Genomic DNA, 25,923 nt, shown 5'->3' with positions numbered 1-25,923 from the left:
GTAATATTATTATTAAAATTGACTACATCTAGATATCTAAACACATTTTACATTAAAATTGTTAACTCGTCGGAACCTTTGTTGCGGGGGCCTCTCTCTTGTGGCGGCCCAAGGACAGTTGCCCCGGTTTCCCTCCTCTAAATCTGGCCCTGAGACAAATAAAACAACTTTGATATTAAATTGACGTGATATCATTTATCGAGAGCTTAAGTAATCTATGGTCTTCATTATGGATTGGTAAATAAATGTCGTTTTGAATTTTGGCAAAATTGTTCTTGTTTGGCATGGAATATGTAAATAAAAACTTTGTTTATCTCTGTTGCACCCAGTACATTTTTTTATACTTCTTTTTCCAGGAAGCTTCATCGCTATACAACTGCAATTCGACACTCAAACATATGATATCAAAGATCCGTCGTGACACGTCATCGTTCGAGCGGTATCAACACAACCGAGATTTGGTAGCGCTCGTCAACATGTTCAGCGAGACCGAACGGGATCTGCCTTTGGGCTGGGACTCGAAGCTAGATCGAAACGGAAAGGTATGCTATCTTAAGCATTACTTACTTTTTCCGAGAGTTATTTATTTTTAATTCAATTAAATTCTATACTATACTGATGAATTACGTTATAAATACGCTGTTGATGAGTTTAACAAACTAAGTTTCAAGAACATTCGCGTTTGTTCAGCACAAGTAAGGACTGTTAGGTAACCAAATAGAAATGTGCTACTATTTTTTTAAGATGAGATACGATTTAACATAAGTTTATTATTAAAAGATCGTTCCATAGATGTTTTATTTCAATTGAATGCTTAAAAAATTTGTAAGCAATAGGATATTAAAAGAGTTTACTATGACTCGTACGGTGTCAACGTATACGAGTGGTATAGGAGTGGAGATGGTCCATGTAGCGCTATGCCCACAGCGTTTCTTTGTGGACCACGTGATGCGTCGCACGACGTTCATCGACCCGCGCCTGCCGCGCGCGCCGCAGGCCGGCCCCTTCTCCCCGCTCCTGCCCCCGCGGAGACGGCCCATAATGCCCGACCAGGTTTGGTCTTAGCGGGTTGTAGTTGCATTCCATAGAATCTTGTGCTATCCGGAATTTATGATCGTATTCAACACTCAAGGTCATCTTTAGGTGCCCAAATAATATAGAAAAACAGAGGGAATAAAATAGTAAATCGTCGTACTCCTAACTTTTGAATATTTTTCGGAGAAATTCAGTATGATTTCTGTCTTAGAATCAATACAAGTTTATGATTAATAAATATATTATAGGTAATATTGCACGTGATAAAATATAATTTAAAAAATAACTCAAAGAAATTTTACATGCTTTATGAGAGAGTTAGCGACAAACCTTTCCCCGTCTTGTCTTCATAATAATCCGAGATAGCACTAGGTTGCTGCGTACACTAATTGCGGGACACCCGTCCTGTATGTTTCCAAAGCATGGATATTGTTTACGGTTTGTTTTATTTTGCACGCTGCTCAGTGTTGTGACGTCGAATGTTATTTTGCACGTACGAATTAATAGTCGGACGCTATTAGTTATATAACATAGATATGTTTGGTTTGATGCAGTATTGTTGGACTTTTTTTCGTTTATTTTTATGATTCTTAAATGTCAAAAGTTTTATATAGCATTTTTATATAGCCGTTCGTTATTATGGTTCGTTAAATATAGTTAATATTTGTATGGCTTTTTTATTTTTTATTGTAAGTTGTAAAATAGATTATTATGTAGTTGGCTGTTTAGAAGGTGTATCGTGTTATATTGTCTGTTGTGAGAGTGGTTTGTGGTGCTGAATAGTGTGTTTCACTCACAGGCGCCGACACCTCCGCCGCGGCCACCGATCACATCGCTGGACGTGTTTCCTCACCACATACAGCAAGAGATACCCGTTGCCTATAACGATAAGGTAAATATTAATTGATTCCAGTGTAGTTTGCAAAACATAAATTTATTTATTTCTACTTACTTTGCTTATTACTAATTATATATACTTAAACAATTGGTCGTAATTAATTTACTACAAGTCTATAAAATATCTTCTATTATTAATGCACACTAACTCTCTGTCTGTTACGTTGTCACGGTTAAATTACTGAAACAAATTTGATTAAATTTTGTATGAATCAAGATGAACCCCAGGGTTAGGAGATAGGCTTTTTATAGGTACCTAAATCCACGTTCCCATTATACGCGGGCAAAGCCTCGGACCTAAACCAGTACTTAATCAAAACAATAAACAAACTTGGAAATAATAACAATTGATTCATTACAATATCCGTCATTCAAATACGAATGTTCTATAAAGTAAAACAATTTAGTTTCGTTATTTCGTAATAGATGGCGCTGTAACTACCGAAATTGATATCTCGAATATCTAGTGATATATTTCTTTCTTGAAATCTTATCTAAAAGTTGAACTTAATTTTTATAATAGATGGAATATGGATTTAATTTGTTACACTTAAGCGACAAATAGCTCTAATTTTTTTTTTTTTTATAACGTAAATTTTTGCTGTCGCCTTGAACTGTGAAGAGATATTAAAAATTTGAATTTAGAACACGAATGTTGTGAAGAAGAAAGCGGGGCGGGCGTGTGAAAAATAAAATTGAATATTATTTCGCGGTGCGGGTAATGAATTAATTAAAGACAGTACATTAAAATTTAACATTTTTCTTAAATTTCTCACATGTCATTATAAGAACTAGCAATAGGACTTCGTCAAACGTCAGAATTTCGACTAAGTTATATCCGTATTGTTTAGTGTTTTTTCGCTGTTTTCAACGTATTATAGCCATTAAATCATATTAAAAAATAGATTTACCGGACTTTGTTTTAGTTTTACTGTAGATACATTTTTTTGTATTAGATACTATTTAATAAATTGGTTTTCTCATAGCGAAAAACTTATTAAAATCGCTTTAGTATTTTCAAACTATTGCAAATAAAATCTCTCCCCCGGAAACCGTTTATTTTTTTCCGGCTTAAAATCTATCTAAATATCTATCTCTGGACCATCAAGATCGGTTCAGCCGCTCTGGCGTTATTGAGTATCAAACATCTATCCATCCAATGTTTACAATTATAATATTAGTATAGATTATTTTAATGAGCCTTAATTGCGTAAGATATTAAGATAAATAATGTCTTTTTAATAAAATAATATCAGCAATGCCAGTTTTCAAGGAAATATGAATAAATCCATATTCTGTTACTCTTGCATCGGCAGTAATAGATTACATTAATTTATTAAGGATTATATTTTGATGGAACTCGTTATTTGTAATGGTTTCGTCCCCTTAATCGATTAAAACGAAATTGAACGGGTTAAGGTATCGTATCGAAATTATTGTCAAAAGCTCGGTTGTATAAAATGATGAAAAAAATATATGTTTTTTTTAAAGAATTAGTTGACGGACGGGCAGATGGTTCACCCGATGCTATGTGGTCATCATCGCTCATAGACGTTAGCGCTGTAAGAAACATAAAGCATTCCTTACATCGTCAATGTACCGCTAACCTTGTGAACTAAGATTTTATGTACCTTCAGTCCCTAGTTACACTGATCCGACTAGGACGTTTCGCAAGGAGTTTTCACTTTCACACACAAAACCTAACAATCCGGCCTCCGCAGGTGATAGCGTTCCTGCGGCAGCCGAACATCCTGTCGATCCTGAAGGAGCGCTGCGGCGGCTGCGGCGCGGCGCTGCGCGACAAGGTCAACGCCCTGCGCGTGGACGGCGCGCCCGCGCTCGCGCGCTACCAGAACGACGTGCAGCTCACCTGTCTGCTCAGGTCAGTCGCGCGCACTCCACTTCACTCGCTGATGCCGACTCTTGCCGATTTTCCCCCTCGTAGGACAGATTCCAAGTCCCCTAAATAAGGCTTAATATGGACTCAAACCCTTAACGTTTTTATTGTACACTCATTTTCAGCGGAAATTTCAATTATTCAGCAATTTGAAATTCAACAATATTTATTTCTTAACTTTTAGTACCATACCTTTTTTTTGCTTCTTCCTCATATTCTTTTCCTACAATATTTTTAGTTTTTATGCTTTTTTTTATTAAATTTTCTCCTAAAAAATCCCCTAAATTAGTAAACATCCTAAAAACCCCTGTACATTTTGATTCCCTCTACATTTGGAGGAAAATCCCCAAGTTGGCATCACTGACTTTACTCAAACGTATCTAATCGTCGAGAGCGAATCGGTTAAAGATCCAGGTGGAGGTCGCAGGAAAATGTTATTATTTTAATATTACGGCAAAAAATATGAAAATACCAACTTTTACTTTTGAGGAAAATGAAAATATTTATTCGGTGACCTCGTTTGCTTCGCCTTAATAATTGTTGCCTTTCTTTGCCGTTGTTAGCAGTTATATTCGGTTCATTAACTACAGACTTAATATGGGTTCCGTTCATTTAAATTTATTTATTATACTTAAAGTACCGATAAAAAAATTTAACCGGTAGCAATTACACAAATACGCTGTAAAACAACCATTCATATACTTTAAGAATATACCGTTATAATATATAAATATTAAAACATATTATAATGCCACGTAGATAACGCTAAGGCCAATTCAATTCAATTCTTAGTTTAATTAGTATTTAGTTTTTTAGTTGTGCCGACAGGGCATAGATTATTTCGCCAATGTCTCGTAGGATAGAGAAGACACGATTGATCAGTATGGTTAAGATAACAAACTCAATTAAATAGCAATAAAGTAGCAATTTCCTTATTAATCCTTAAACTAGAACAACACAGACATTAAGAGAACGCTAAGGTCGTTAGCGCATTGATACTCTATGGTGGCGGAGAGAGGTAAACCGCCCCGTTGGTCTATTTTCTCAATTACAGGGCTGTTGGATCCTTATCCATATTCTCTATGTTCCTGGTCTTAAATCTAAAATTGGGGTTTTTTGTCAAACAGCTTTCAATAGCAGGCCGGTGATAAGTAGTGATACACATACCTCCCCCCCCCCCAAAGGCACGTCAAGGATCTGATCCACTAATCTTGTCCACCACCAATATGCCTTGGTATACCTTCTGATGATCCCTATGAGATTGAGGGCATAAAGATTGAACTTATATTTACTCATTAATCCTACGCTAAAAATTGCATCGTCTTGGAGATTCGCTGTCGTGACTATATCTCTGTTAGGAAATACAATTTAATTAATACATAAACATAATTTCAACCATAGCCTAATCCAATTGAGGAAGTCTTAAAAATAAGTAAACCGTTGATACATTTATCGATTCCAAGCAAAATACTAATAGCTCTATCATATTACGCACCACAACAATCCTTGTTTAATATATTTTTGTTTAAGTACATAATTAATAATAATTAAACTTGATTGTTGGCACTTTGGACGTATTAATAAAAAGGCGAGCCGTTTCGCGCAACCAGGAATTTGCATTCGGTTTTGCTTTTGTATTCGCTTTTGTTGCTTCACAATAATGTTCTGCGTGCTCTATTTGAAGTAGACAGGTAGATACGTTTAGAAAACAATTTAGTTTATTTTTAAGCGACTCTAAATCGGCTTTGTCCAGATTGTCATTAGAAATTCTAAACATGTTACCACTTTATTAATCAATTACGATATATTACAAATATATTTTTATTTTGCCCGTATATTTTGTATAACGTCATCGAATGAGCGTCTCAGACACACGCTCGGCCTACTTCAGGCGCTTGTATTTTTATATTGACATTGAATAAGTACGTACAAAATTTTAATGTATTCATATATTAAAGACAATAAATGAATAAATTAATTTTATTTAAATAAATTTTCAATGACAGTATTAACAATTATTAGCGAATACATTTCCAAAGCCCACTGAGCCATCAATGTCTGCACGACCTGATGGAAGCCGGCTCTATTTGCACATTGCATGCATAACAATATGTTCACACGTTCCAATTTTTTCACTTTGATTAACGGTTTTGTATTGTGTTGTCAAACTAATTTTTCAGAGCACGAAATTATCATCGAAGTGGGTAATGATATCTCATTTTGTTTGTATTCATGCGAATAACTCGTTTTGGTTCTGTAGATCTCTTAATTGATCTGTTGTTTGATGTGGATTATTTTATTTAATTATTTACTTAAATTTTCGCTCTCAGAACGTGTCGAATTGCCGAACGTGTCGAAGGGGAGTACACTTGTGAACTAAAATTCTCGTGCCTAGTTACTCGTATATTTGATACAGATTATATATCGTAATAAAAAGTAAACTCCTAACTTTAATTTTTACAAGATACCTATTATATAAATCATTATTTATATAATAAATATCTTGTAAAGATTAAGTTATCCTTATTGTGGTAGGAGTCGCCATTTTGTAAAACCGTAAATAATCTTACTAATGTTATAAATGCGAAAGTTTGGATGGATGTTCGTTTTTTACTCAATCACGACAGCGAATCTGAATATAATATGGCGAAAGTATAGACTATAGTCTGAAATACCATTTAGGGTTCTTTTTTATCCCTAACACCTGCGCTGACCCCTAAAATGCAGGTGAAGCGGAGGGCGGAATCTATTATATTACTGTTTATCAGTATCGCGAATTGTTTCCTAGCAAAGTTCTTACTTAGTTTATATAATTAATATTATTTATATAATTGTTTTTTATAACAATGTTATAATAGATACGATATAAAGTAATAACTTTTTCGCGATTCCCACGAGCCACCGTATTACATGGAGTCAGCATAATTATTTACCAGTATATTGTTATTTTTTTGTAACTCGATATTTTATTCATTAAAATCTAAATGTCTTGACGTTCAGTTCAAAATCGTTAATAAATTCCTTACTAAATTATTTCCTTATTAAATTATAATTATTTTGCCTCTTTCGGGCAACGCAGAACTCTTTGGAGTAAATAAGACATTTTTTTTTATTGCTAATAAAGTCAGTGAGTACGTTAACAAATCAAAAATCAGGAAACCGTTTGTAATTTATTTCTGAATGACCACATAACAACGAGCTGCTCTACAGGTGGAAATGTAGTGGTGGTCAGGCTTTCGAAGGATTTCTCGTCAATCGCTTTGTATTGTAATGAAAATGGGAGTCATGTTTATATTGTAAAATTATTTGATGACAAAAACAAGCAATTTAGTAATTAAAGTAATGCATATACGTTTAAAAAAAATTATACAAATTATGACAAATCAAAAGTGCTCGCAAGATGACTCGAATCAATGTCCACATCGTGTTTTGCATCGGGTTGTTCTATATTAAGAATAAAATATCACCAGATACAGAAACGTATAACTAAAAAAAAATTCCCATCAGAATAACTAGAATGAATGGCACAATCCAGTCATGCTTAATTATAGAAAATTAATTTAAACGTTCGTCTTGTTTAGTCGCATTGTTACTTGTTTTTGTCGTAAGTTTTTGTGTTTTATAAATTACAGGTTTAATGCTATTCTTATGAAGCGTCTTTAGATCGATTACTATTAATACAATGTTAATACTTAAAATACAGATAACAACGCAAAACGCCGTGACTGTGTTATGATTTTGTTATATTTACTTAATTAAAATCAGAGCAATAGTAATAGTAATTACTTGGTGGTAGGGCTTTGTACAAGCCCGTCTGGGTAGGTACCACCCACTCATCAGATATTCTACCGCCAAATAACAGTACACTGTATTGTTGTGTTCCGGTTAGTTAGTTAGTTTCCAAGGTTGGTGGCGCATAGGTGATGTAAGGAATGGTTAATATTTCTTACAGCGCCTTTGTCTATGGGTAAGGCTGCAGATTCATATCTGCGTGCTCTTGATTTGTCTTTATTCTCGTGCTAGGGTTTATGTAAAACATCACGATGACACATATGTGTATGTGTCGGAAGAAAATCTGCCACATGTGTATACCCAGTTCCGCGTTGAAGCAGCGTTTTGGATTAAGTGTAAGCTACAAAAAAAAAATGGGATTTTTATGTTTGCTCCTCAATCTGAAGTGAAGCCGGGATGTACAATATAAGATCAGTAACATATTCAGGTTGAAACCGCGGTTATTGTTGCGTATATGGTGGTAAGTTCTCTGTTGACCATGATAAAGCAATCAAGGTGTTTTATAACAACAAAATAATTGTCATAATTGCATTTAACAACACTTAGTTATAAAACGGGTATATATGTACTATATGCTGCAATAGTAATTAACAATATAACACGAGTCTTTACAATGCAAATATTATGTTCTAGAAATTGTCATTTGCCTCATAGACAATGTTAATGCAAAAAATATATATATTACTTAGTGGTAGGCCATTTTGCAAGCCCGTCTGGGTAGGTACCACCAGATACTAATCAGATATTCTACCGCCAAACAGACGTACTCAGTATTGTTGTGCTCCGATTTGAAGAGTGAGTGAGCCGTAAGTGAGTGTAAGGTTGGTTTCTTGCAGCAACATTGTCTATCATCCATTGGGCGATGGTGACCACTTGTATCATAAGGTGGCCCATTTGCTAGTTCGCAAAAAACGTATCATAAAAAATAAATTCCATACATGGTCAGTACGCCACCAACTCGGGGAACTAACATGTTATGGCCCGTGTGCATGCAGTTACACTAGCTTTACTTTGTGACGGTGCTTAGTGCAAGCCCGTCTGGGTAGGTACCACCCACTCAACAACCAGAAACGGGATCACAACAACACTTAAGTATTGCTATTTGGTACTAGAATATGTGCTCGATACCTACTCAGAAATGTAATCGGCCAAAAAGTGTTGAAGTTCATTTGACTCAAACAGATACAACATATTTTTTATATATAACATTAACTTAACGCCATTAACATTAAATGTCGATACATAAAACACATTTACGACTTGTAATGACTACAGAACACGAAGTTGCATCTATTTATGTAAAAGACTAATCATTATCATTACATAGTATAAAACTAAGTCGCTTACCGCTGTTTGTCCCTGTGTACGCTCAGATCTTTAAAATTACACAACGGATTTTGATGCGGTTTCATTTAATAGATAGATTGATTAAAGAGTTAGGTTTATATGTATAATACATATAAATATAGTAGAGGATAATTTAAGAGGTTTCTGAAGTGATGTCGTAAATAAACACATTTTCTGAGCTTACATTGCAAATGCTGACTGAAACCTACGAGATACATAGATGAAAATAATGTGCTGCAGTATTGTACACCTTAAAAAGTTCTACAAAAAGTCCGCGATATACAATTTTTTATCCTTTTCTTTTTACGAAAAATGATGACTTATTTTCGAAGCGCTTTTAAGCAACAGCAGTAATTCTTATCCAATTAAGTACATTAAATACATTGTGCATTTAATATAGACCAATATGGCCCTTTACAGTATGTAATTTAAATTAATATTTTCGAACATATTACAGATTTAAAACGCAGGCATATGGTGGTTTGTATTGTCTAACGACTGAAAAACTGAATGTTGTAAGACATTCTGTAGTATATTTAGTATCAGCATTTCACCCGTGCGAAGCCGGGGCGGGTCGCTAGTAAATAATAAATTAGTTGTAATCTACACATTTATATAAAAGCGAAATACCAGTCACTGATTAATCACGAAATCTAAGAAACTATACACCTACAACTCGAAATTTGGCAGGTAGGCTCCTTATTGGGCGTAGACATCGCTAAGGACGGATTTTACGAAACTCCTCTCCTAAGGGGGGAAACCGGGGGTTGAAAGTTTGTGTTTTATAATTTTCGCGCGGGTAAAGCCGCAGGTTCAGCTAGTACTCTATATTACAACTAAAGGCATAATCAAGGTATCGTTTTCGAATCTTGAGGTTACACGTTTCATTCTGCTTTTAATTAATTTGTTGTTTTTTTTAATAGTTCGTCGTTATAACATATTCTTAAAATCTTAGCCTGAATTAAAAAGTCAAAGTTGAACCTCTTGAGGTTATTCTCGTTCTTCTAGTACACGTTAAACACTCAGTAGGACTGAAAAATATATATTATATATTTTTTTTAATAATGTGCATCATAGTTCAAGTGTTAGCAGTAAACCTCATTGCGTTAGAAAAGTTTTAACAGTCACATTTAGAATCGTTGCGCTCCTTTCGTGCAAAGAAGCTTTATATAAATAAATAAAAAATAATAATAATTGATTTGTTTACAAAGTAATATTTTTCTTTAAGATTCGAGGGTGCTATTCATTATTCATTTGATTATATATTCATTTGATTTATACTTTATAGCTCACAGGAATAATAATATATTTTTACTAGTGACAACATTTTTATAATTGCATCATTGGACCCGGATATTAGCTCCTACATACAAACCAACAAATTTTACCTCTTTATAATATTAGTATAGTTATTACCCAACGTCCTGAGTGAAATGGGTCCATCCTTTGGACGGCGTGTATTTCTATAATCTGTCTACATGGTTTTATTTCTACTGTCAAAATGTAATCAAAGCTATTAACACGAATAATAATAAACGGAATTTACACAAACATAAGAAATACAATATGCGTATGTTGTTAAGTTCGAATGTAGTTCGCGGATAACGGAGAAATGTACCGACAACATCTCCTAATGCGGTTATCTCTCGTGCATCACATCTTTATATGCAAAGCTTGCACCTGCGTTTCTCAGTATGTAATAAACGCTGGAACACTTATGGCATCCGTGTGTCGCAGAATAATTTAAATCTTCTATGATTTCTATCGAATGAAACGCGTTTATAATAACAAATATGAAATGTTCCAGGGGATTAATTCTAATGACTTGTAACGGTTTTGCTACGTTCCCGATTCTATTCCGTCTGACTTCGATCGAACCGCGACTGGATCGTTGTGTTAGTAGAATAGGAAAACGGCTGAACAGCAACGATCATTTGGATGACACGGTATATAACATTTAACTAATAATTTAATTGATTTTATTCCATCTCTCTATTCACATACGACTAGTAAATAATATTTATGTTTTACAAAGTTATTCCGATTGTTCATGCTTAAGTCCTTTAAAAGTTAATGATAATGTTAATCGAAATTTTTTTGCATATAAGTTTAGTCTTATGTATTCCTTATTACGTATTCCAAAATAATAATATTTATGAGCTCTATGTTACAATACGGACTGCATTATCATGTTTGGTTCCGTAGTATCAAAACGTTCACTCATTATAAATTGAAATGTAAACCCGTAAAATTTATTTATATAAAATGTAAACAGATAATGGGGTCGAACGTGTCGTTTCTCATTTACGACGTGTAAACACACTTGTCGGGTTTGACCCATATATATTAAACGTCTAATTTTGTATCAAGTGTAAATAATTATTTGCCGTGACAGATCTTTTATGATTTTCGTTGCTTTTAATTCTGTGATAAAATTATGGGGTAGGATTAGTGTTTTAAGTTGTCAGTTTTGAAAAAAAGGCGTTTTTTTAAATATATGCGGGCCGCGAGCAACTGGTCCTTCTGATTGGCCACAATAGCCACAATGATAAGATTGTTAAACATTCCGAACATCGCCAATAGGATGGGAGCCATGGACCATGGGAGCTAATATGTTATAGATAATATGGATAGAATTCATCTTCGTCTGTCGAGTAATTGACCGATAGCAGACAATAACAACGAAATAACTTCAGTAAACCGAATTGTGAATTTAATTTAAATGATTTTATAAATATTACCAATGCGACAATTTGTATGACATTTATCGGGGAAACCAGACGTTGACAAAAAACATTCAATATTTACATGTAAATTTTGACCAATTGATCAATTTAAAAGTTTTTGTCCAAAAGTAATTTAAGAATATTCTAAACCAGATAATATTGGCTAGTTGATACCCGGACTTCGTAGCTATGGCAATTTTTTCCGTTTTTAAGAATTAACCTATACGAATCGCTCGCTATCTATTGTATGACTATGGTACTATGTTCTATGCCAATAACTCTTTAAATCAATCAAATGAACAAATATAAAGATGCATTTAGTTTTAAAAATAGTATAATAAAACGTATGGTTAATATTGCTTGGAGCCGAGGTGGCCCAGTAGTGTCTACCATGTTTTCGTGAATCTCGAACGAAGATTGCTGGTTCAAAATCACTGAATTTACACCTTCCTTCCTCTTAAATTACTCTGCTTATTGGTAAAAAATTCAGTAAAATCCATTGCATAGTTTAAAAGATCTCATCGTTCAGACGTGGCGACTTTGTTTTATACTATGTAGAGATTTCGTCCTCGGCGATGAAGGAAAATATCGTAAGGTTTCCTAGTACAAATTGTTTAAATATATATTTATATATATCAGCAAAAATTTTCTGTGACTATTGAGTCCGAAGAAATAACACGTATTTTGGTACGGAACACTAAAAACACTTTTACGATGACAGTTCCTTGTCGTTTCCCATACTTTGTGTTTATTGCTAATGACGTTTTGACAGCTTATAGAAAATGTCATCACTAAAACACTTTATGGGTTCCGTTTAACTGTGTTTATCTTTCGTTCTCGGAACTATAATTCCTGCGCCATACATTCGAAGTTCTAAACAGATTGTCACGTGACATTACGTGAGCATTATTACCTGAATTAAGCATATCAGCATCGATTTATATTTTATCTATTGAAAATTGCTACAATTTAAAATTTTAATTTAAATACGTCTTAGCGTACCGCTCGAGATAACATGTTAAAGGATGTTTACAACCCTCAACGGATATTAATGTATTAATCTACTGAATATGTGAGAACGGATGTTTCAACATGCGAAAACATTTTATCGCTCCTAATTGCAATTGATCTACTACGAGAGAGGATAAAAAAGCCACACAAAACGATAGCATCCTTTAGGAGCTAAAAGAATGCGATAGCCACCAATCGAAATCTTTTACTTAAGATTCGTGTCTCGTGAAGTAAAGTTCGTGAAGGATCTCCAAAACCTTTCATCCAAATTTAGCTAAACACGAATCGAAACTGATGGATGTTATTCGTTTCAGAACGACTAGATAAGTGTTAACTTTATATTTTACACTGGTATATCTATGGTGCACATATTAAATCAAATGTATTTTATTCGAGTAAACTTTACAATAAACCATTTATGAATCGTCAATATTCCAACGCTACCACCGATTCGGGAAGCAGACCCCAGCGAGGAGAAACGGCGAAGACCTCGCATAGTTGCTCTTTTAAATAACCAGATTAAAATGATGTTAATATTCATAATTATACCCGAGCCTAAATCCAGATATCTTTATCCAAAGTATCGTCCATACAACGTTTATGTCATAATACACAACTCTATAAAAAATATGATGCATATTTGCATTGCTGTAGCTATTTGCTGGAGAGAGCAAAACCGATGCCTATCAACATTTATATAAATATGTGCTTGAAGCGATCTTAAATTTTAAATCGTCAAGAGATCACACTTGAAAACTATAAATTAATAAGTAGACCAACTTCTGAAACTTTTAAGTGGCATGTTTTCAATTAAATTAAATGTATCATATACACCCGAGGAAATAAATTCTAACGACTTTTTAATACTTCTGGGTTAAAATTATTATACATAGTTGTTTTATATTACAACTCTTACCCTACTTATATAAAAATATTACCAAACTCGCGACTTTGCTCGTTTGCTCATCAAAATGTATCCATATAAATTTTGTAGCGATGCATGTTGAAGGCTATATTGAAGGCTACAAACAATTATTAATATAATCTTATACAAATAGAGTATAGTAGTTATTTTCAGTCAGGCAATACTAAAATGAATCCTTATTAATAAATATATGTACTTAAAACTCTAATAGCACATTACTAAATAATGTATTAACCATATTAGAACGGAAATCTTTGCGGAAATTTACTCGAAAGCCTTATAAGAGCTTCATACACTGACTTTCCGTTAATGCTTATTTGTGATTCATGTGATCGGATAGTACGGTACCTTTCATCATAATGGAATTTTACCAATTATTGTACGGCATTTCGTTAGACGGGTCGAAATAATTTGTTTCCAATTTAGTTGTAAAATTGAGTTAAGATTAATGTAATTGTATGCAGTACTTTGGGTTTTTTTGTTTGGACTGTTCGTTTGAAGTACTATTGGATCGATTTTATATATTTTTCCTTGATATAAATCGACCGGTGGTAATTGTTATTTAAATGAAACGAAGCTTTGTGATAATCCTTGCAATACATCCTACAGCAGTCTTTTTTTTTTTTAATAAGTTTAAAAATTATTGAAAAATAACAATTCAAGAAACATAACTAGTCGTAGTGGATTTAAATCCCGTAAGTTTAGCATAATTTATAAATAAACGAAGCCAACGATTTTTTTTTTATTTTTAGTATTCGTCCAAGCAAAATTTTATAAAGTGTAAGTTCTTAATTTAAAAATTTTCCAAGGTATAATTCCAACGAAAAGTATCTTTACGCCGAGACATAATTATATTGTCAAATGGACACGTCATTTAATTACAAAACCATAGAGTATAGCGATTACATGACGTCGGTAATGGAAAATTATATATTTACGGACGGAAGTTTCTCTTAGTCACTTCTCGGACATTTTCGTACCAGCCGATGTATTTGCATTAGTGGGTACCATAAATATTAAATTGAGTGTGGTTGAATGAACTTTATATCAATGAAATAAAAAGTTGAAATTACATTGATTTCGTCAAAGTGACGGATACGGTAGCTTCACAAACTACATTAAAGTTTGTTAAATATCGATTCAAAAGTGCTTGTAAAAACCTACTTGAATAAGGTATATTTCGATTTTGATAATGTTTAATGTATGAATGTCGTTAAAATAAAAATGTCTTTGCAAATATTTTAATTTTGCCATGAATAAATTGAAGACGGAAATTATCAGAATTGTTTGCCCTAGCATTTCCGCTTCATTTCAAATTATTTGATGTTTCGTATTAATGCTTATTTATAACATATTCATTGTATAAGTATCTACAAATAAACATTAATAATTATATTTACTATAATTACGACTAGTACTGTCGTAATTTACGATGTCATCTTAGTTTCTACCATCAGGCAAATTACATTGCCCAAAAAGGGCTCTAATATTTTCATGGTTTATTTATGTATATGTGTATGTATATGAGTTTATTTATTCCACGATATATTTTTGACATTTAAAACAGATCTCGTACATCTGGATAAATAGAATCATATCATCATTCCGATTGATACTGATTAAAAATTAATTAATTCATTAAATAAGGACAGTAGTGTTTTTTATTCTCAAGATAATATGTTGTTTATTTACGCATTTGTTTTTCGAAGATAATAAAAAAAAAAATCTTGAGTTCGTTTAAAATAAAACAGTGTCAAATCACTAATTATAATGATTCTAATCCTAGCGTAATTTCGCGCTTCACTGCACCCGTTCCAGCTGACCCCACATCGCCGTGTGAACAATGGTCGCGTGCTTTTCAGATGATATCTCACGTTGCCACGCAAACCGACACTGAGATCCATCTTCAACACATTACTGATCATTAACATTCATTGGACAGTCTAGTAAAACAATATGAAAATTATTTTGTATACCTGTCACTCTTACTATATCCAAGTAATATTTTAAATGCGAGAGTATGTCTGTTTGGTTTGTTCTAAATAATACTGGCAACACTCCTCGGATATATTTTTCAAATAACATCAAACATTGCCATATCGTACTATTGTTACACATAATATTTCCCAATATGATGACCTCAATATTGGTCATTTTATCCAAAGACATGAATCATATTTATTTTTTATTACTATTATATATATATTTTACTGCATTATATAGTATACTATAAAAACGAATGTACACAAACAAAGTTGTGTATTTATTTTTATAATTACTAAGTGCAATTCTGTAATTGGGTAAAGTTATACCCTTGATACATTTTTTTAAAATAACGACTAAACGAAAGTCATTTTCCCCGAGCATCGGGACTATGGGAAGTCCTAGACTGACGCCTTCGTCGTCTCCGCGCTTTCTCATTTCCGTTCCGCCATCTCCTTCTGTAACATGACGGCCTCAAAAACGGATGCCACAGTCCACTATGTTGATTACCTGCTTAGCTTTAGTATTGCCGACAAGATTGTTTGCGGGGAGAGGTCTAATCCAGGATCTGTCTCTATGCTGGGCCACAGTGGATATGACAGTATTTCTTAACTGCCTTGTTGATTTTACAAAACTACCCGAAGTGCTCAATGCCAAATTGGGCTAATAAAATGGTAATTAGGTTTTTCTATCAAGAAATTCTTAGTAGCAGTCCGAAGTTTTGATACTGGTGTTCATACTCTCTTGCCCGATACACGTAAAGATTCTGCCCTTGAAGCATTTTCTTTCGAATCGGATTAGCTAACCCAACGGATTTAATAATGAAGGAGGCCCTTGTCTTTGCGCTCACACTGCATAGATTGTCAAATAATGACTTGCCGGAAATCAAACCTGTTAAAAATAAATATACGTTTTTGGGATGACAGAAATAAGAAAATATATTTCTAAATTTCCGTCGACAAAGACTTAATAAAGGGTGCTATTATATAAAAATATTATGTACTGTTATTAAGGCAAGTAAATAAATGAATCAAGTTTTCATGATAAGTTTACATTTTCAGTGTTTTACGTTTCAACTCAGTAAAGTCCTTGACATGGCTTGTATTCATAAACAGGTTGTCTGCGGCATAATCATTTTAAATACATTAATGCAACGTCTAGGTGTAATTTTTATGTTGAGGATGATGATTACAGTACGGGAAGATACTGATGACACTTTTCTTATCTATCAAATAATGACGATGTGATTAATGCGTTCCGTGATATTATGCATATTAGTGTCAACAACTTACTTTAATACAAAATAAAATGTATGTCCAATTCACTACTCCAAACGTAACGTAATAACTTTAGTCAATTTAAATTAATTGTGTAATAAATGAAAAGTTTAATAGTTAAATGGTTCATCTTTATCCTACTGGTCGATTTCGGACAACGCATCCAGTATCCTTCGTGACGGAAATAAACAATAGTAGGCTTTTTTCCAGGACTTGAACTCGAACCATCGACGATTACAGTGTAATCGACTCTACTCGGACCTTATCGAGGGTAGCCCCATAACTCTTTATCGATATGACCACCTACAAAACCGATAAAAGTGGTAAATTCAGGAAGTAAGAATTAGTTCACGGTTTCAATCGACGATCGATAAAACACGATGTCGATAATCAAACAATCAACAGTTTTCGTTAATTTTCTCACGTCATTGAGTGCCACTTAAGATTTCGATAAGTTGTTACCGATCGCTAGTCTAAATTTAAAATTATTTCATAGCATGCCATGCAATTATGTAGGCTTATTATTTGAGAATAAGGATCATAATAGTATGCAGTCTATAAGAAATATTCAAAGAACATACTGTGAATTTATAGCTTGGAGAATTCCTGAGTTATATACATTATACATATATGGCCGGAAGCCTTGATGCCAACTTTTCAATCAAATAAATATTATTAAGTTGGTTTATTCACTTCGTTTAGTGTTATATGTGATTATTATTATTATAGAAAGTTTTTGATGCCATGTATGGCAAAACAGTCTTGTTTTAAACCGTAACTCCATTATATTTTACAGACTAAGTGATATTAGAGTTTTGTTTTGGTAAATATGTCGTAAGGTTTCTGCATATCTAATTGATTAATTGAAGGGTTTAGCAATTAATCTGATTGGGTGCTATAGGGGCGTAGATGCGGGCGCTGACACAATAAACATCACTCCAAAGAGTAACCCACTTGGCACTAACGTTGCAATAAATTTAACGAAAATTGGATTGAGAGTCGAGACGGAAATGTTTTATTTCGAATTCCCTAAGTGCAATTGGTTGTCTTCAAGTGTCTTAACTTAGACTTTCTTCAAAATTCATTCGTATGACTAATAGTGTTATCATTTCTATAGTAGATTTATAATTTATTAGCGACTCGCTATGCTGATACTAAATATTCTACAGAATGTCTTTATATAACACTTTCAGTTTTTTTGTCATTAGAAATTACAAATAGTCCCTATGTCCCTGCATTTTAAATCTGTAATATCGTCGAAAATGTTCATTTAAATTATATGCCGTAAAGGGCCATATTGATCTATATTAAATTTCCAAGGTGTTTAAGGTACTTAATCGGATAAAATTGTAAAAGCCATTATACTCGTAAAAAGTAAAGGATAAAAAATGGTTATTGTGGGTTATGCCTAAGAGATAGACATATACCATCGCGGACTATTTTGTAGACTTTTTTATGGTATACAATACTGTAGTACAATATTTTGATTTATCTTAAAGGATTCCGCCAGCGCTTGCAATGTAAGCACAAAAAAACTGTTTATTTACATCACATTAGAAACCTGTAAAATTTGATCAGTGTTTTTCTACTATATTATGCATGTACTATACACATAAACCTTCATCTTGAATCATTTTATCTACTAAAAAAACCGCATCAAAATCCGTTGCGTAGTTTTAAAAATCTAAGCATACTCAGGGACAGACAGCGGGAAGCAACTTTGTTTTATACTTTGTAGTGATGTTCATTTATAATGCCTTCAGCTTCAATTGTTTTCGTGTAAATTTATTCTTAATTCAAGTGAGATGATCACGCACGTTTATTTTCCAATACATTGTCCTAAGTCATACGCGATCGGTATGTTATTATTTGTTTGTCCGTTATTTTGGCGTCTGTAACGTCATATATTTGTTTCCTGCTTTGGTCTTTATGAGAAAGTAAGAACTATAGTGAACCTGTTATACTTTTTCATACTTACACAATGTCAATCGCCCGTACACTCCAAAATGTTTATACAAATTAATTACGTCCTCAAACGTACTTATGCGATACTTGTGCTGGTATGAAAACAAGCTTGTTATAATTCTTTGAATTCAATTTTTATATTTATAATCATTTTAATTACTCAAGTGTAGTCGATGAAGTATTGATGGGAAGTTATCTATTATTTCCCAAGAATCGATGGCCATCATTCTTGACAATTTGTATGTATGTTTTTCCAGTTGCACCTAATCAGTTTGGCCCATCTATGTAGGTACCACTCACTCATCATATATTTTACCACCAATAATTTCCCAAGGTTGGCAGCGCATTGGCTATGTAAGAAATGGTTATAAGTGCATACGGCACTAATAGCAATGGTGACCACTTACCATCACGTGGCCCATTTGTCCGTGCCTACTGGTATCATAAAAAAGATTAGGTAATGCTTGAATTAAACTGCAGATTCCATGCATTATGTTACGTTCCATTTTTAAATATTGGTGCTGAAAAATATTATAAGATATCCTTATATAGTACAGGTACATATTCGTTTCAAAAATATCTTTTTTTATTTCGAAAAGCTAAATTGTATACAATATTCTGTAAGATCATACTTCATATCTCACTTGTGTATTGCTGGAAATCACGAGTGAGATATGGATGATTAAAAATATCAAACTTTCAAACTTATCTCCATAGAGTTTCCACTAATTTGAATAAAGGTTTTTATAAATGTTAGAGATGTGGAATTGTATGTTAAGTTGCTACAATGAATTTGCAGCCGCTATTAACTCTTATGGTATTTATAATTATAACTACTTATATATTTTAGTGCATATTATCAACAATTCATTTATTAGTAATGAAAACAAAAGCTTCGTGTATTTTATACATACATCTGTATATAAAACAACATGTCGTCAGTTCGGAGTATTACAATAAGACGCGCTTGCACCGCGTTGGCAGCTATTTTTGCACTAGCTTTGAGTATTTCTTGGGTATAAATATTCTCCCTGCGTTGTACGAAGTAAACAGCCAAACAGTTCCTAGATCTCAGTCCTATTCCTGGAGGAAGCTTGCCAAATGTTTTCCATCAAAATTTAAAGTAACATTTATCCAACCTTTTGTTTCATTTTACAAATGAAATGAGCCGAAGGAAAATTGTTTGGTCATACGATCCAATGTCAAAACTTGTACGACTTGTTTGCAAAACTTTGGGATATCTGAAGTCTTTAAAACTATTTTGAATTATTCTTTTTCTTATTCTTTACAAAAAATAATAATAACGAAAGACCTGAAAAATAACAAAAATATTTATATTCCTAATACTTAAAATGACAATATATTTAGATAATTTAAATGCATTCGAGTTAAGTGACGGTTAACTTTAAATATTAATTTGTATTTATTGCATTATTTCAACTCCATGTTTCTAAGACCTTATTAATATTTTAGATGTATATAAATTAACATTTTAATATTATTATTAAATTCGGAATTAACCTTTGGAATTCTCAAATTTCTATTTAAACACTTCACGTTGGATGAAACGAAAACGAAACGAACGTTAAACGTGATATATTCAATCACGTAGTCCTTTGATCGTCTTTTCGCCTGCTTGACTTGTATCTCCTGCCAGGAATTTACGGCTATTTCTGAGACAACTGTGACCAGGACTTCTCGACGTAATTGGAAAGAATAAATTCTTCTCTTGCTATTGATTTAGTATTATTTACTATAGTCGTTAGTCGTAAGACGTCCATTTTTGTACCAAGGTATAAATAAATTTATTGCCCGCATATTCATGTATATATTCGTTAACAATTGTTAATGTAGTTTCACTTGGTAGTAGGGCTTAGTACAAGCCATTTAGGTATGCCCAATTATCACATATTCTATCGCCAAGCAGAATACTTAGTATTGTTCTGATCTGGTTTGATGGGTGAGTGAGGCAGTGTAACTACGAAAGGCACAAGACACTTAACAATTAATCTCATACCTACTGATGCTATAAAAATGTGATTTTAGAACGTGAAATAATAATAATGATCTCCAAGACTAAAAATTAGCAAATAATAATTCATTTACTTACAATTTTTACAGTTCTGAGTATTCTTAAAAGGATTGACAACTGTTGTTATATTTTTATGTTTATATAAATGTTTTAAGATTAAAATCACAATGTACCTTTGCTGTATGTATATACATATGCCATTTAAATTTTCTTGGTCCGTTTTTCCGTCATTATCTCTATCTCTTGCTATATAAATTAATATAATATAAATAATGTATTCTTTATATAACAATGCAAAACCACCAAAGGGATGCATGTAAACTCGTCTCGGATGCTGATCTCTCGTATTATGTCACATAGCGTGAACCCGTTTCTTTGGAGCAAAAAAATCTCATTCGCGCGAATATTTCCCACACTATAAATAAAAGATCCACCGCAAAACGTACTTATCGTGAGGACAGCTACGCAGGTGCATTACGTATCCTTACAGATTCCCGTCGTAAATTTAAATGTACACGCAATATTACCTTCTTATAACAGGATATAAGGGTCAAAATTGATTGATATATTTAATATTTATTTTCAGCTGCTACCAAATTTTAATGCATCTGGATTATTTGTACATAATTGACGAAGAGTCTCTATTGTTGAACTATAACGGAATAGTCTGTAGTAAGAGGATATGTTTATATTTTTTTTTCGTATTTCTATTGGAATATCGACAGCTTATATAACAATATAAATACCAGAGACTTAAAGATTGCTTTTTGTAAAAACGTCGTACGTGTTAAATCATCGTTATAATTCGCTCACCCTTACGCGTTATTTGCTTGCATATCAGAGATTGGGTTTTCAATGTTAATATGCGTCTTTCGTATTGACAAGCCCAATGAACTTCAGGCACAAGAAATAAAACTAAAGCAAAGACAATAAAGTTCGCTTAGCATTTTCTTCATCTTAAAGACTGTCGAATCCGACAACTAATCAAGTAAGAATATCTGTTCTGATTTCACGTTTAATGTCCCGTAATCAGATCTCAGTAAACTATTACATTATTCATCCAATAATGATCTTTATTTATTTACTCGTAAGAGTGATTAATGCGAGACGCATTGATTTGATTGATGAATTTAGACAGCAACGATTTATTTCCAATTTCTCCCAAACCGTAATAGGTCAATAGGTAATATTTTAATACTGTGCCAACAAATGGAACTCATATATTTTATTACATAGAAGTTAATTTAAATTTGTGATGCCACATCATACAACTTGCCAGGTGGTAAAGACGGTGGAAGGGACTCTGGGGGTCCGTTGACAGTGATATTTAATTATATACATATTTTGTTCGTGAATTTGCTCTTTAAAAATAAACCTTTTTAATGTTCGATTACTTTCGAATAAAATTCAATGCTGTTATAATTTGAGAGTACATATTAACTATGTCAGTGTCATAATAATTATCCAGTAATTATAAGTACACATTCTATAAATATATCTGCGTTTAATGACAGTTTTTTGTTATTTTTAAATAAAACAAATACATTAGAAAATCGCCAATTTGACAGATCTTAACTTTATCGCGATCTCGTTTTCGTGTTTGGGGTTGAAAAGGACACCCAGTCTTAGTCTTATGAATAAGTTCAATGATTGTTAACAACCGAATGCGGACAAAAAAGGGATGTCTGAATAGTTATATACTTATTGAATGCATACAAGTACTTGTACTGGTTAGACATTATTTTGATATTCTTTGCTATACTTATTTTGAATGGTATGTAACCGAAACACTAAAATATCCTTGCAAATTATTGTTATTCTTTAATTTGTCAATATTTCTTATCTTATCTATTTGAAATAAATTTTTTATTCAAAATGTAACGGAACCCTTACCTTTTTACTCTTAAAACTTTTTTCCGTGTAACGGGACGCTATACGGTCGCTCATACTCAGGTAGATGCGCCTGCGCACCCGCTGGCAGGATAACGTTGCTGCGATATTGCATACGATACTTGAATTTTGAAAGATTGATTCATTTCATACATTCACCATTCACAATTTAAGTATATTTTAGACATTACAATAATAATGGAAATAATTTCGTAATTTTTCTTATTTCTGGAATTTAAAATAAATCAATTTTTATCTATAATTAGTAAAAATCGAAGTACAAACAATTAAACTTGTTTAATATAGACGTTCATGATTTTACTACTTATAATAGGCATATTCTGATTTTATAACAAACATTACAAACTTAACGGACGTTTTCAAATAACACGTCGAAATATTTTTTTTTTTTAAACTTACCGTAAAACATATGCATTATGCTTAGATATTGAATCGTTACGTTAATATATGTATCATTCGTTATAAGTATTATGACTCTTAAAAGATATTTTTTTATTATATTTACAAATAATTATATCGAAAATCAGAGCAAAGACACTAATCACTGCCATTTAAAATGTCTCATTGTTCTTAACAGTTCGGTAATTATATGAAAAAAATGTCACAAGAAACAATGGACCTAAACGGCCATTGTCTTAATTCGGTGAAAGTAAGAGTCTAGGACATTTCATAAATAGAAAGAAGGCAATAAATATTCGAAAATAGAATTCACAATTTGTTCAACAAAACGTCGTAACTGTTATAACTGAACAGCGTCTAATAAAACAAATGCTGTTTTAAAATCAACAGTCAAAGGCGTTGCGACAATAGGTATGTTACAGTAACCGGACCCCCGTTATCTTGTTGCTAACTGTACGATAGGGTAGGTAGGTTATGTACGCACTTATATAAAGTTTATGAAAATGGTATAATACAAATTAAAAAAATATGAGTTTAGCTTGTCGCGCGCGGCTTTTCTCGCGTTTTACGGGTTGGTTGTCAGGTATTAAGCATAAAAATGCTCATGTTCTTTGTCGGCGTTTAAGCTTGTTTCATACCAAGTTTAATCAAATTGAAAGAGCAACAGACAGACAGACAGATATAGTCACTTTCGCATATTTAATATTAGTATTGTTTACATACTTATTTAATGTCTGCGTTCTTGTTGAAGTTATACTTGAATAAAAAAAAGAAAAATCGACACTATAATCATAATTTGCGTAAACTTGTAACATAATAAACTAAAATGTACATTAGAACCAGTTTTCATACCTGTCATCCGTTGGTCCATTGACTACGCCGGAGTGACAGCGACACACGAGATGCGTACGCGCAGTGGGATGCTCCCGACACAATAAAAAGCTTTTTTATTTACACACAACAATAATGGTATTGGACTACCTTTAAATCTATTATATATTATCAAGAGACATAAATTGTTTTTTTTTTTTTAATTAACACTACTATTAGTATAGTAGTGTCATTTTAATATTAAACCGAGATAAATATAGATTAATCGGATATTGATGAAATTCTGTTAAAAAAATGTCGATGCTCTGGATTAGCATATAAAATGCCAAAAAGCTAAAGAAATGGCTATTAAATGAAAGAATTCCCGAAACAACTGTAATAAAAACGAATTTTAGTATATTACATATTGTTAAATATAGAAACATCGCTTCGATTTTGCCATATTTCTCTTATAGAATATGTATTGTGTAGTAAAATGTTTGTAGTCTCTAAATTACATAGACGCCTTACATTATACGATGTACATAATACAATATTAATGTATATCATGGATACTAATAATATTGCTGTCCCTTTCTTTTATGTAAAGTAATTTGAAACGATAGCTATTTATGATTACAAGTCTTTAAACTTTAATCTTGTTAAATTCTTTGAAATAAAACAGTTAAATTATTGACTGATCATATGTTCTGTATTTGAAAAACTGTTGTTTAACTCATGAAATATTTAAATACATTGTTGAAATATTCTAATTGAATCTATATAAAAATTACACGTATCTATTTTAAATATTATATAGAATTTAAGATGTAATTAAGATTATGTTTATATTTTCAACAATGCCAATTTTATATATTTATTTAAGCGATGAATCCACAGATAATTATAATATTAATACAATTAAATCCTTCATAAAGAAATTAATTAAGGTTTTATTTTACGCAGCGCAGTTGCTAACAGAGCTTGTCATGTGTAAGAAATAATAAAAACAAATGAACGCAAATGACTGACTAAGCCGAAGTTAATAAGGATGCGTCTATTGTGCGCTTGCATTTCCGTAATTAATAGATCTGTATTTTATATTTTAAACGTTAATTGATCTATTTTTAAATTTAGAATCGTTAATATTGTTTTGAAATCGAATATTTCTTTCAGCTATAAAGTTTAGTTTTATATAAAACTTAATAAGTCGTTATATATTACGTATGCTTTCTAAATAAAACGATGACTTTGTATAAGAAGTTTTATATAAACCTCCTTTCTTTGCCGTACAAAATAAACATACTAACTCGCAATTCTATTAAAAACGAACATGATAGAGTTCAATGACCTTATTATAATTTTATTCAATTTATAGTTTTCTGTAGCCCTTCTTTTATTCAGTTAAAGAAAAGGTCATAGGAGAATTGTTTTATATATAATTTATGATTGTCGTATCGATATATATCTTTAGTTATGATTATTTTTGCAATGGCAACATTTTTTATGTAGCCCAATAATTTCGATTTCCAAAAAAAAAAAATATCATTGACTTCCCTTGTTCGTATTAGACTAAAATCACACCTGATATTGTTTTATATAGAATTGCCGATACAGTTCGTTAAAGTAATGAGCGACCGAAAACAACCTTACGACACGAACGATTATAAGAATCGCCTGATACCTATCGTTCCGATTCTGATTAAACGAATCGCAGTAGGTCAGGCACGAGTAATTAACTCTGCGTTAAGTTGAACAATTATAATTAATTTATCGATATTTATAATGGAAGATGTAATCGAGAAGTAGTTTTTTGTTTCAATTGTTTTTCTTTTCTTTTCTAAAATTCAGAGGCAAACGTAGAAAGAGCCTTGATGAAAAGGTCTTATAACAACAATACATGCAATTCATTTTCA

At 32.4% G+C, this 25,923-nt stretch overlaps 1 protein-coding gene across 5 annotated transcripts in view; it reads left to right on the top strand.

Moving 5' to 3' along the window:
- The window catches only part of Hecw (Hecw ubiquitin protein ligase), a 102,381-nt gene that overhangs the window by 47,211 nt on the left and 29,247 nt on the right, over nt 1–25,923 (top strand). For 4 of the 5 annotated variants that reach the window (XM_026634145.2, XM_026634144.2, XM_026634146.2 and 1 more), the window contains 4 exons: nt 357–542; nt 928–1,053; nt 1,835–1,927; nt 3,654–3,814. In XM_026634145.2, coding sequence (XP_026489930.2) covers nt 357–542; nt 928–1,053; nt 1,835–1,927; nt 3,654–3,814 — 566 coding nt within the window. The remainder of the gene's footprint in view (nt 1–356; nt 543–927; nt 1,054–1,834; nt 1,928–3,653; nt 3,815–25,923) is intronic. The other variant, XM_026634147.2, reaches the window with a different exon arrangement.

The sequence above is a fragment of the Vanessa tameamea genome, chromosome 8 (assembly GCF_037043105.1).
Source record: "Vanessa tameamea isolate UH-Manoa-2023 chromosome 8, ilVanTame1 primary haplotype, whole genome shotgun sequence".
Taxonomy (NCBI): domain Eukaryota; kingdom Metazoa; phylum Arthropoda; class Insecta; order Lepidoptera; family Nymphalidae; genus Vanessa; species Vanessa tameamea.
The sequence above is the reverse complement of the archived record's forward strand: the minus strand, read 5'-3'. Positions and strand labels throughout refer to the sequence as shown.